The sequence below is a fragment of the Semicossyphus pulcher genome, unplaced genomic scaffold (assembly GCF_022749685.1).
Source record: "Semicossyphus pulcher isolate SPU_LCO1_2020_fin unplaced genomic scaffold, fSemPul1.0.p SCAF_13, whole genome shotgun sequence".
Taxonomy (NCBI): Eukaryota; Metazoa; Chordata; class Actinopteri; order Labriformes; family Labridae; genus Semicossyphus; species Semicossyphus pulcher.
In genome coordinates this window covers 3,168,272-3,180,222 of record NW_027211637.1, presented here as the reverse complement: position 1 = coordinate 3,180,222, position 11,951 = coordinate 3,168,272, and the positions used below count along the sequence as shown (strand labels likewise).

General features: G+C 44.0%; 1 protein-coding gene across 1 annotated transcript; it reads right to left on the bottom strand.

Annotated features, from left to right (window-relative positions):
- On the bottom strand, positions 1-10,785 carry LOC138589618 (voltage-gated potassium channel subunit beta-2-like). The gene is made up of 15 exons (XM_069659999.1): positions 10,735-10,785; positions 7,724-8,055; positions 6,754-6,797; positions 6,546-6,583; positions 6,011-6,090; positions 5,866-5,910; positions 2,880-2,924; positions 2,689-2,732; positions 2,508-2,594; positions 2,234-2,319; positions 1,940-2,060; positions 1,745-1,839; positions 1,420-1,540; positions 1,129-1,217; positions 1-90 (listed from the first exon to the last, which is right to left on the bottom strand). The coding sequence occupies exons 1-15, from the start codon at positions 10,783-10,785 to the stop codon at positions 1-3; spliced, it is 1,368 nt and encodes a 455-aa protein (XP_069516100.1).
- Positions 10,786-11,951: the final 1,166 nt, after the last annotated feature.

Below are 11,951 nucleotides of genomic sequence, written 5' to 3'. Positions count from 1 at the left end.
CTAGGATCTGAAGTCCTTTTTACTGTACGGCTTGTTTCCCAGGAGGTTATCCACCTCAGACACGATGGACAGAGATAACTTTGGAAGAACCTGTGGAACAAAAAGAGAGAAAGGTCATTGATCAAACCATTTATTCAGCTCGACTGCAGAGCAAGCCGGCTTTTATTTTCTATCAGAGGCAGGTCTTTGTTTCTCAGGGTCTCAAAGGACTCCGGCATGTTTGTCAGTTTGGTTCTGGTTGTTTTTCCTGGTGTGGAAGAGTCAACGACACCAGAGTAGTTAGAGAATTCATCTGCTGATCACGAGCTTCAGTGTGAATTCAGTTAGTTGCAAGCAGATGCAATTTAAGAAAGATGGCAGGGGTTTGAATAAAGCTTTACAACATCTGAAGAGAAGAATAAAACCATCACATAAAACCACCCAGAGGTGCACGTAGTCTTAGATTTAAGCACCCTCTCCAGGGACTGTGTGTATTAGCTTAAATGATGCTAACAGCTACGTGACCAGTGCCCAGTTTGATGGGCTGTTAGTTGGTTCAGGCTTGATCCGTCTCCACTGAGTAGCAGTTTTACTACTTAGCAAATCACACGAATGGACAAAATGTGGCTCACTACAGAGCTTTGATTACTGAAAAAAATGACGCTTTCTATTCTCTGTTTTCCACACAAGACATGTAAGCAGCTTTTTTAACTGTTTTTGAATGGGGTTTGGATTGAACATTCATGATGCCGTCTCAGGAGGTCAGGAGAAACTCAACGCTGAAAAAATTTTGCAACCGAGTGTAACAGATTTCTCGCTCACGAAAAACCTTGAATCTTCTTTGCATTGACTTTGTTTGAGCTCGCACCTTTAAAAAATGTGCTCCGTATTTTGTCTAACTGCACCTTTAGCTGGTACAGACCATGAAATGTAAAGCACTTGACAATGTCTATATATCCATATTACTTTAACATCTCAGAGCTTTTCTTCCAAAAGTCAGTTTGAGAATGAAAAGTTGACCTCCTGATCCACGACTGGTAAAATGACCTAAAGTACTCCAAACACTGACCCAAAACTGCTTGGTACACATGTTGTTGTCATAGAGATATTAAGATACTGGTTCCAGCTGCTGGTTCTAAACTGTCTGACCTGTATTGCTCTGATGTTCTCCATCAGCTGCTCCGTTCTGGAAGCTCCCAGCAGGACCGAGTTCACCCCCTCGTTCCTCAGGCACCAGGCTGTGGAAACATACAGCACAGGAAGAAAAGCTGAAGGCATCCTTCAGCAGCCATTGTTGTTGTCATCTGGACTACAATGCAGGATCGCAAACTTGTGTTTTTAAGACTTGGAAGATGTCCTGCAGTTACACATAAACTCAGTACAGGTGCATTATGTTGGCGTTAAGGAACCCATGGGTGTAAAGACAGAGCACATTTATACCAATGGCCAGTTGAGGCAGCGTGCAGCCGAGTCGCTCAGCTACGGCCTGCAGCTCTTTTAGCTTCACCTGCTGACGGTGCCCCTCCTCACTCAGGATCTTGTCCTTCATCCACTGATAACCCTGCAGCAGAGAGAGCGGTACAGAGATCAGGGCCAAAAGCAGGAACAGGATAACCCTAACCCTGAATGTCACATAAGGTGAGCTTTCCAGGTGTATCTTTGCAGGTAACGTAGACGGGGTAGTACACTTCGAAAAGATGTATCAAGCAGATGACACGATAAATGGTCAGAGTGATGTGAGCCAACAGAAGGACATTAAAATAACCTTGAGTGAGGCCCGTGAATTAGGGGGGATCCCGTTGTTGTACTTCCCTGAGATGATCCCACACGCCAGAGGAGACCACGTCATCGCTCCGATGCCTGCATGACCAAAGCGAGGCAAAGAAGCTTCTTTCTAATGTTCTTAATGTGCAGTTCCACAATATCAGGTACAAACGTATACAATCATACAACTCCTTACCTATCTTGTGAAAGAGGTCGGGGAGCTGCACTTCAACCTTCTCCCTCTGGAACATGTGGTACTCTGCCTGCTCACAGATGGGCGGGATCTGGTTGAACTGTCGAGCCACCGAGTACGCCTCCTACAGCAAACATAAAGAACAATCACTGAGCAGGTGTGCGCCACAAGTGTCTTGACAGGCCCAACATTTTTAACCCGACCAAGAAATAGACCCTTGAAAAACCTAGCCAAACGCAGTGTGCATCAAATAAGACCGAGTGTCCATCTACCTGCTAGAGACTCGTGTGAACTCACCATGATCTCCATGGAGGTCCATCGAGATGTCCCCCAGTACATGGCCATCCCCTGGTTGATCACATGGGTCATCGCCCTCACCGTCTCTACCCCAACAGACCAAAAAGCTTCAGTGACAAAGTTTCAGCGAACAGTAGACAGACTTCAAAGACTCTAAACCTTTATTTATGATGATAGAGTCCTTAGTGTCTTGTTGACTGAGCAGAGAAAAACAAGCTAAGGGCTAGTCCCTCAGAAGCATACGTCTGATCTGTTGAAGAATAAGGAGGCTCACCTTCTATCGGTGTGTTTGGATCTGGTCGATTCGCAAAAACAACGTCTATGTAATCCAGCTGAAGTCTCTCTAGAGATGCTCGTAAACCTGTTGCGTAAAGATATCAACTTATCCACTGCACACTGTTGCTTTCATGACAAAAAGATTTATGTTAATTCATAAAAGTAGCTTCACATCTTACCTTCAATGATATGTTTTCTGGACAGTCCTCGCTCCATTTCTGCTCTGAAAAACAAACATTTCATCTCAGAGCTGAAGGTTTGTTACCTCCACTAATGTGCCGACTTGTAACACATTAGCTTCTTAATAGTAGGGAGCCTTTATATTCTGTGCAATCACAGATATAAAAAGCTTAAAATGTTATATACATACTTTCCACCCCAGAAGATTTTGGTGGTGATGACTAAACTGGAGCGCCTGCAGGAGAGAACATAAAATAGATTTCAGTCAAGCTATATAAAAAAGCAGGAGTTGACCCGAACGCAGGCAGGTTAGAATCTGCTTCAGTACTGTTTTATTTTGGAGTTGTGAAAGAGTGGATGTGGTCCACCCCATGTACACTGAGTTACAATAATCGAGCAGAGGTGTGATAAAGGATAACTGTTTCTATCCTTATGAGTTTAAAACGGCTTTAACTTGGCTCTCAGCTCTCAGCTGGTTAAAGCTTTTCAACAAAACTAATTTAAAGTTCATTTAAGCGTCCAAAACTTAGCAGGATTCTTGACCTCAGTGGGCAAAATTTTCAGACAGGGGCCCAACCTGGTTTTTAATCACAGCGTTCATGCATCTCTGCATGCTCTGCACCAGTCTGTCACAGTGCTGCTGGGTGACGTGAGGCCGCTCTTGGAGCAGCTCGGCTTTGATCGATGGCTTGTGACCATCCGTCTTCCTCTTGATCACATTCAGGAGGTTTTCAGTGGGGGTCAGATCTGGATTAGGTGGACCATGACATGAAGAGAGAGATGCTGATTTAGGGCCTGATCAGACAGGGCGTTTCGCAGGCTGTAAAACACGAGGCGCACCGCTCTGCCTTTTTTGTTGAAGCCTACGGTTAAAAAAAGAGCAGCTCGCTGCGCCTTTTTTTTCTACTGTTGTTAAGGCAACCACTGAATCATTAGCTGTCATAACCTAACCGTTATATTAGGCGCTCTGCAACGCAACAGCAGCGTGTGAAAAGCCCCCCTCTCATTGAAAACAATGACAAAAAAGCCCCCAGCTGCTAAAACACATTCTGTCTGATTGGGGCCCTTAAGGAACATTTGGAGCGGTCTGTTACTGTTTTGAGGAGCTGTGCATCTCTCCAACAAATGCAGGAGGTTCATTTAGGCCCCATTTATTTCTGTTGACAGTCAAACACCATGTAGTCTTCTTTTTTTATATCGCACAAGTGTATACAAGAACTCGCAATACAAACTACACAATGGCCCACATGCTGATACACCCACCGACATACAATAAGTAGAAAACAAAGGCAAAAGGCCCAGAAAAGTTTAATCTGTAAGAATGCAGAGTGCAGTGCAAGGCAGGAGACCAAAGTCCTTGAAAAACAACAGTTAACCAAACTTTACAGGTTGGCCTCAAAAATGATCTGTAAATGGAGAGTGAACAGGAAATGTACTCTAATTAAATACATGTACAATTGTGTTGAAAGACATCTTCAAATACGCAAAAAACTATGTGGAAATAACGAAAGAAAATCTGGAACAAGCAGTGATTATTAAGACGAGACAGAGAGACAGATCTGTTTTTGTAATCGTGTCTCGAGTCTCAGCGGAGCAGAACTTCAGCTTGCATTGGATAACTCACTGGACCAACAACAGCTGGTCCAGTGAGTTATCCAATGATCCTGGGTTGTGCTGCTGTTGATTTGTCCACTGTTGGGTTAATTGTCCTTTTAAAAGAAAGCAAATCTAATGAAACATCTCCAAACAAGGACAGAGAGCCTCAGTGCACCAAAGGAAACAGTTGGCGTCATTAATCATATGGTGAATTACTAGCTTAACGTCCCTTTGGTTGCAGCCTTCTCAGTTTAACCGATGATGATGCCTCGGCACAGATCCTGTCTGAGTGATTCATGACTCCCTCTCGTCCTCAGATTGAAGCTTAACTTTGGAGCAGCGGGCTCGACATGAATTATACATCAGATACTGAACTGTATTTTGCACCATGGGGATTTTGCTGTTGAATAAAATATATAAAAGCATTTTAAATGGTGGAAAACATGTCCTTTAATATGCAACGCTCCAATGTGAGCAGAGTTTATTTACATTATCACAGTGAGTCAGATATACAGCAGGAGCGACCCCGAGCTATGAGACTGAAGATCTGCTCAACATCCATAAATGTGCCAGTCTGGTGATGAGTTTACATACAGACGACAAAGCATAAAAGATTAATTATGTTCAATTAGATTTATTTAGTTACTAATTTTAGTTATAGATACAGGTTTTAAACTGAATTTAATATAATACAAGTTTTAAGAATAAGTTCCCTGTTTAGACGGTGGAAGGTGCACAGTGTAAAGCGCATGGTGCAAAGTGACTTTGTAGTTAGACGGTGCACAATCTGGACACAAACCGAGGAGCAAGGCGCAAAGAGGAAGGCTTAAGTCCCTGGATTATTCATAGGTGTGTTTTCAGCATAACATGAATCAGAGTGTCAGCTCTCATTGCCTTTAAGAGCCCTGTGCGCCTGCAGGCAGGCGTGTTGCTATTTACACGGCGCATTTCAGTCATTCTTCTTATATAACCGGACCCCGACCGGCATATTCAACTTGTTTCTTTCCACTCCGTCAGGATCGGACAGGATCTTGTGTTCATTAAAGTTCTGTGTGCTGACCATAAGAAAGGTAAGTTGTAAATGTTTATTTACTTGTTGTTGCTGCTGTATCACGTGGCTGTGTTCTCCAGTGCGTGCGTAATGGACACTGGACAGTGTATTAATATCTGTGGGCACGATTGTCGGTGCAGCAGGTAGTAGTACATGAATTTACCTCTTAGTTGCGTGTGTGTGTGTGTTTCTGTGTGTGTTAGAGCGAGCGTGCATCTGAATGAACAAGCATGATGGAGAGCTTCATGTGGCAGCTTGGCCTGTGCGTGGCTCGAGCAGGAATCTCCCTGAAATGAAGCAGGTGTGTGTGGAGGCATCAGTGAGCCTCCTCCGCAGTCGCTTTCTGTGTCCTCAAGATAGCAACGCGCTACCCGTTTGCCTGACCACATCCTCATTTTATGACCAACACGCCCATAGGCGCTAACGTTGATGCAAGATCACTTGCTATTTACACAATGAGGGCGCTGGGCGTGAAAAAGACGACTGCGTCGGGTGGAAAATAGCAATGACACAATCTGAAAACTTTTACCTCCATCCTTTCTTCTTTATGACGTTTCCAAGGACGACTTCAGCCCTGCAAAAAGTTTAGCAAAAGACAAAAATAATTAATACAAATGAAATTAAATGTAATTACATAGACTTGGACTGACAAGTTTACCTGAGGTCAGACTTACTTTCCAGCTGTGTAAACTTCAGCCGTGTCGAACAGATTGATCCCATTCTCATACGCCAGAGTCATCAGCTCCTCTGCAACCTGCAACAGCAAGAAGAGCAAACTGATAAGTGTTGTATTTTCCTTCTCTGACCTCTGAGAAGGTTTTTGGCAATGACAGAAACTTGTTCATGATTGTCTTATGAATTAATTTCTCTTTTCACAGACACATGACAAGACAAGTGTAGGATGGGACAAAGATGCAAAGTTGCCACAAGTTTGCGACTGTTCTTGTCAACAGATTGCAAGAAAAAAAGAGAAATATTTCAGTCCGGATCAAATGTTAACTTAACACTTAAAACGTCTGAAAGTTATGTTACTTTTCCAGCAGTCTCATATTTCCACTTCAAAGGCTGAACACCTGAGTGCCTAAGTTTAATTTTCCTCTTCAGTTTAGAAGTCTGTTCCTGACAATCAGAACACAGTCCCAGTCACCACAGATACAGACTGAACTGATGGTTTTTACTACATGAGACTGTCCAGGTGTTCTCTCTTACCTCATCTGTGATCTGTCCTCCGAAGGTAACCCACGAGCCTGCACAGACAGAAAATGGCAACTGTGTTTGTGTAGCAGAAGAAGATCTGCATATGAGAAGAGCATTTGTATCAAGTGTGTCTTTTTTTCTACATAGGCTACCTCTCCAGATATCCATGGTTTTGTTGTGATTATAGATTATCAGCGTATGTGTACTGTTTCACACTCACCTAATCCGAGACAGGACACCCTCAGCCCCGATTTGCCCAGATTTCTGTTGATGAAAAAAGAACCACACTCCGGTTAGTGCAGCAAATTATGAAGTATATATAATATATTATCAGTATGTCATATTTTCTTTATCAATAGAGTGCAGAGAGAACAAAATCACTTTTGAAGTATTGCTTTTGGTAAAAGTTGAGTAAAAAGCACTGCAGCCTTTACAGTTGTCTCCTGCTGAGCAGCACAGCGACATCCTGCGTGCAGTCTGTATACGATCATCCCTGAACAACGCGAACACTATTTCATGGCTGGGAAAGAACTGATTTTATAACTAATATTAACAACGGCCAAGTTGTACAACTTTTGTGTCTGTTAATCATATGGTTTTCTTTTACCAACAGCATTGTTACCACTGTTACTATGCCGGGCCAGCCTTATCAAATACACAAGTACAATAAAGAGACACTGGCCAGATCAATATTGCTATTAATTCAGAAGCAGAATAGCTGTTTGGAGTGGCTGCATGTCTGGCTACATCTCTTCATTAAATCACCTCAACTGCTCTTCCTTCCAGGGAAGGCATCTCAGAGCCATGACCTCTCCTGGACGACCAGCTGCTCTTGGCTGCTTTAAAACATGCAGATTCATTCACACTCTAGACTACTGCATCTCACACCTGGCTGGTGTGCCTGCATGCTCCATCCTACCTGGAATGAGCTTATCTTGAGTCCAGCAGCCCAACTTGTCTTCAACCTCCTCAAGCTCTTCCACAAAGCACAGCTCCTCAGCTACCTGCACTTGCTACCTGAATCTTTAACAGGTCCCTCGTACTTGCTATCCTTCATCCTTCATCCACGCCAGGGAAAAACCGTACACGTGTGTGCTCATAATCGCACTGGTTTTAGACAAACATTGTGGGAGAAGCCTCTGAGGCTGCTTCAGTAGGTTGATTCTGCACCACCTATGCCCTCGTGTTACCTGTAAATCATGCCAGTGGAATAAGACATGGTGTCCCTGAGTGAAACATGGTTCATCCTGAGGAAGTCCTCCAGGTTCTTGAGCTGAGCGGCCGCTCGGACCTCTCTGAGGCGCTGAAACTCTGCTAAATGGCTGCTGCGCTGCTGACGCTCTTCCTGCTCCAGAGCTTGCTCCGACAGGAAGCAGCTCAGGCCGCTGTTCACGCTCTCACTCATGGATGACAGAGACATGATCTTTCCTCCAGACCCGCTGCTGATGCTGCTGCTTCGACATATCCCGCCGCCGTCCCGGCTCCCGGGGGGCACCGCTCCACTGCCCCCGGGTTTTGGCATCTGGAAGTGGAGTCAAAATCAAACAGGGGTAATATGGAGCCATGACTGCTCCTTCAATGATCTGTCAGTCAGTCATGAGGACTATATAAGGAGTATTTTTAACCCCTTCCCGCTGCCATGTGCGTCATGGCTTGGTACAATAATGACAGCAGAGCTTCACAGTCTCTGCTCTGTCTCTGCTGTCTGCATTATTGAAGTACAAACACTGAATAATAAATGGGTGAGTGAAGGACTGAAGGCTTTATTTTTTGGCTGTGTGGTTTAAAAAGTGAACATGCACTCATGCACATGAGACAAAGCTGTTCATACGGTGCAGGGTGTGTACTCACATACTAGGTGCCTGGGCTGACATCTGTGGGTTTGTGGCATGCATGAGGATTATTCACGTTGGGGAGACAAAGCAGTGTTGGCTGAAGGAAGAACGGAAAGACAAGATGTTTGTAAGGACTAACTTTAAGGTCTCATAATGAAGATTCTCTGATAATGTGAACAAGTATCAGACAGAAAGGCACAAAGAGAGCAGAGTGGATACAGGCTTAGAACAAGTATCATGTCATTGTTGAATACTTTGGTCTACTGCTTTTTAAATGATGCACAAAGCTGTGTCTTTCAATGGTCGGGGGCAGTATGAATATTATTCGGGGGAGGGGAGCTCATCCTGCATTTATATTTCATTTCCTTCTTCCCTTCTCTGAGATTTATTGTTTAAAAATTTAAAAAGTTACTTCAATTTTTTAGCTTTTTTATGCATCAAGAGGAATCAAGCATTTTGAGATGTGCAGAGGACTTCCTGAATGAACAAGCTGACTTTATTTTTCCTTATCAAAATAAAGCGTATTGTTTTCTTTTTATCTTTTAGATAAAGTCCATATGCAAATTGAATTTTTAAAGTCAATTAAAGCAAGGAAAATCACTGACTACTGGTGGTTACGTGACAGATCAGGACTTGTTTCAGAGAAAATTGCACAACTGTAACTGAGCCTCGCAGGTAAAGCTGGGCCCAGTGATCGTCAAAGGTTAGTTTCTGCTGCACCATAAAGAACATGCACTCAAGCCTGTCAGGGATCTGATGTTCCTCCAGCAGGGCCTGAATCCAACACTCAGCGACTCAGACCCAACTGCTGACTGGGCAAAAAGTTAAAGGGCCAGGCCACTGAGCAACTCCCACTTGGGTATCTTACAGCATAACCATAAGCTTAAGGCAAGTATACACCAAGAGTGTATAAACCAAAATCAACTGCTGGAAAGGGGCAAGAAGGAGCGTCTTCTTGGTGGACCAAATACTCAACCTCACGTCATCTAAGGCCGGAGATATAGCTGCTTTTTAACCTTGCGTTCGCGCACACAAACGGCTGCATCATGAACATAATTGTTCACATACTTGTCTCTGCACTACGTGTGTTACTGGACCTCTAGAGGGCGCACCAGAGAGCTCAGGCCGTATGCAACAACCGTATGTGTGAGATGTAAACAACAGACATGGTGACACTTGAGGAGGTTACTGTGATGTTCATTCTGAAGCCATTGTGTGTTCGGTGGACAGAACACACCGTCTGCACTGTCCCCACTCCGTCTCTCCAACATGTTCCTCCGTGCACGGACGTAGCGTCCCCGGACTTGTTCCCGTTTAGTTTAGCAGGTTTCCACAAGTTTATTTCCGGCTTCAGAGATAAAAATGCTGGTCTGAGAGACATGACATGATGACAGCTGAGGCAGAAATGGTGCCAACCTATTGTGCTGTTATTTAAGGAGCTGTTGTGAATATACTTTAACCTTCAATCCCAGTCATGTAGACAACCAGATGTGGCGCCTGCACGGTTCAAGTGTTGGTTCAGGTGCAGTTCAGCCGTGCTAAAAACAATGTCTGGATGTACAATAACCTTGGTGAACACTGGATCAGCAGTTGACATCCGTCCGGAAAGAGACAGAACAGGTAGACGTTGAAACTGTAGCAGTAGATGTAATTTTGTGTGCATGATGTTAATATGACCATACGTCACTTTTTCAATGTCTGTTCTTGCTGTAAACTCTGCACGAGATGACGCAAATTCTCTCGATGAAACGTGTCTGCAGCTGCGACTGAGCTGCTCATGTGGGCTGTGTAGCTCTAACCTGTTAACACTGACGCACAGGTGGGCAGTGAGGCCCAGGAGTAATATATGAAGTACCTTTATATTTTTCCAAACAGCAAAGTTAAAAATTAGCGCGCTTTTGATCACGCTTTATGTCTAATTTTACAAGCTAATAAGAGGTGGTATTTCTGGCAAAGACAAGCTCCAGTCGATGCTTAGAAGCTCATAAACATACACGTTTGAAATAGTCACAGTAACATTAAATACAGCCTCTTTGGTGTCCTCACACATGCAACTACACTCTCTCTCCATTTGCCTAACCTGCTGGAGCACATAGACTAGAAAATCCCAACCACTCAATAATTGAAGACCCTCTTTTCCCCGTCCTGATGACAAAGACGGATTACATCATCCAGTTACTCACTGAGACTGAACAGAAGGAGAGTTATGTCTTACAAAAGAGCAGGAGGACCAGACAAAAGGTATTAGACAGCCAGATGTTGGACCATCCTGGGCCACCTTTCCATGGTTTTACACAGTACTCCAGACATGGGCAGCATATCCATGCAGTCCTTTAATCCTATTACTATCAATCCAAGCTACTCACCCGAGTGGTTGGCGTCCGGCCAATGTACGGGTTCTGGACTACACTGCTCATGATGGAGCTTGTTGAAGGCCGGATGAAGCAGTGTGTGTTCCTCTCAGTCCGATGCCATGCAGAGCTGCTCCTGGATGTTCAAAGGTAGTCGCTGAAGGAGGTAATACGGCGCCCCCACTCCCTCCTACTTGGTCACATGGCACACAAAGAGCCCTATCACAAAGCCGTCTGCACTGCAGAGGCCAGAAAATAATCTCAGGAGTAAATTATTTATCTTGGCTCTAAAACGAGCATCTGCACTAAAAGCTTGTGATTGTGTGAAACAGCAGAAAGCATGCTAAAAGCATTTTGCTTCATTTCACGTTGCTTGTTCCAACAGTTATGTAACTCTTTCCAGACAAACTGTGTATTTATCAACCGCTGCTACTACTGCTGCTGAGGCTCAGGGCGCCACAGGAGTCGTTGGTTACTACTAGGTGGAGGCATATCCCTACAAATGTCAAAGTGCAGCAGAATTATTCCAAACAATGCCTCTAAAGATCTCAAACAATCTTGTTGTTTTAATACCCCACTTCAAATGATATCAGACCATTAAATGGCTCTTTAGCAGCTGATGTGACTACAATTAGAAGGCTCATAAGAAGGCCAATAGCACCCTGCAGAAGACCAGTAGGTGCATAATCATCTAAAGCTGAGGAACTTGTAGGCAGGAGGAACCTTTCAAGGAACATTTCCACTGCAGGGACCACGGTTGTTCCAGCGACAGTATTTTACACTCCATAAAGTCTCGCTTATTGGTATCGGCCTTCACCAAGCGACAACCGCCAGTGTTGAAAAATGAAGCCAATTCGGAGGTGCAAAGAAATGCAGTTCCTCGAGTGTCCACTTGAGGCTCCAGAAACTAAGAAGTAACATTACGGCAGATGGGAAAATGCCCATTTTTACAGCAGAAATAAACATGTTAACAGCCTGATATAAAAAACGGTTTTGTTACAAATAGCTAATTTTATTATAGATAACTGTACGGGACGTTTTCATTCGCAGTTTGGACAAATAATCCGTCTCTCTCTCTCTCTCTGGGATTTATGGAACTTTCTGGCCGTGCGAGAAGTCGAAGCTTTTCGGTGAGTTAAATGCTAGTGTTTTTGTATTGATATATTTTTAGCACTAAGTAGCAGGTATACTGTGAACAGTCACTGTCACAAACAGAATCTCGTCTGTGGGAA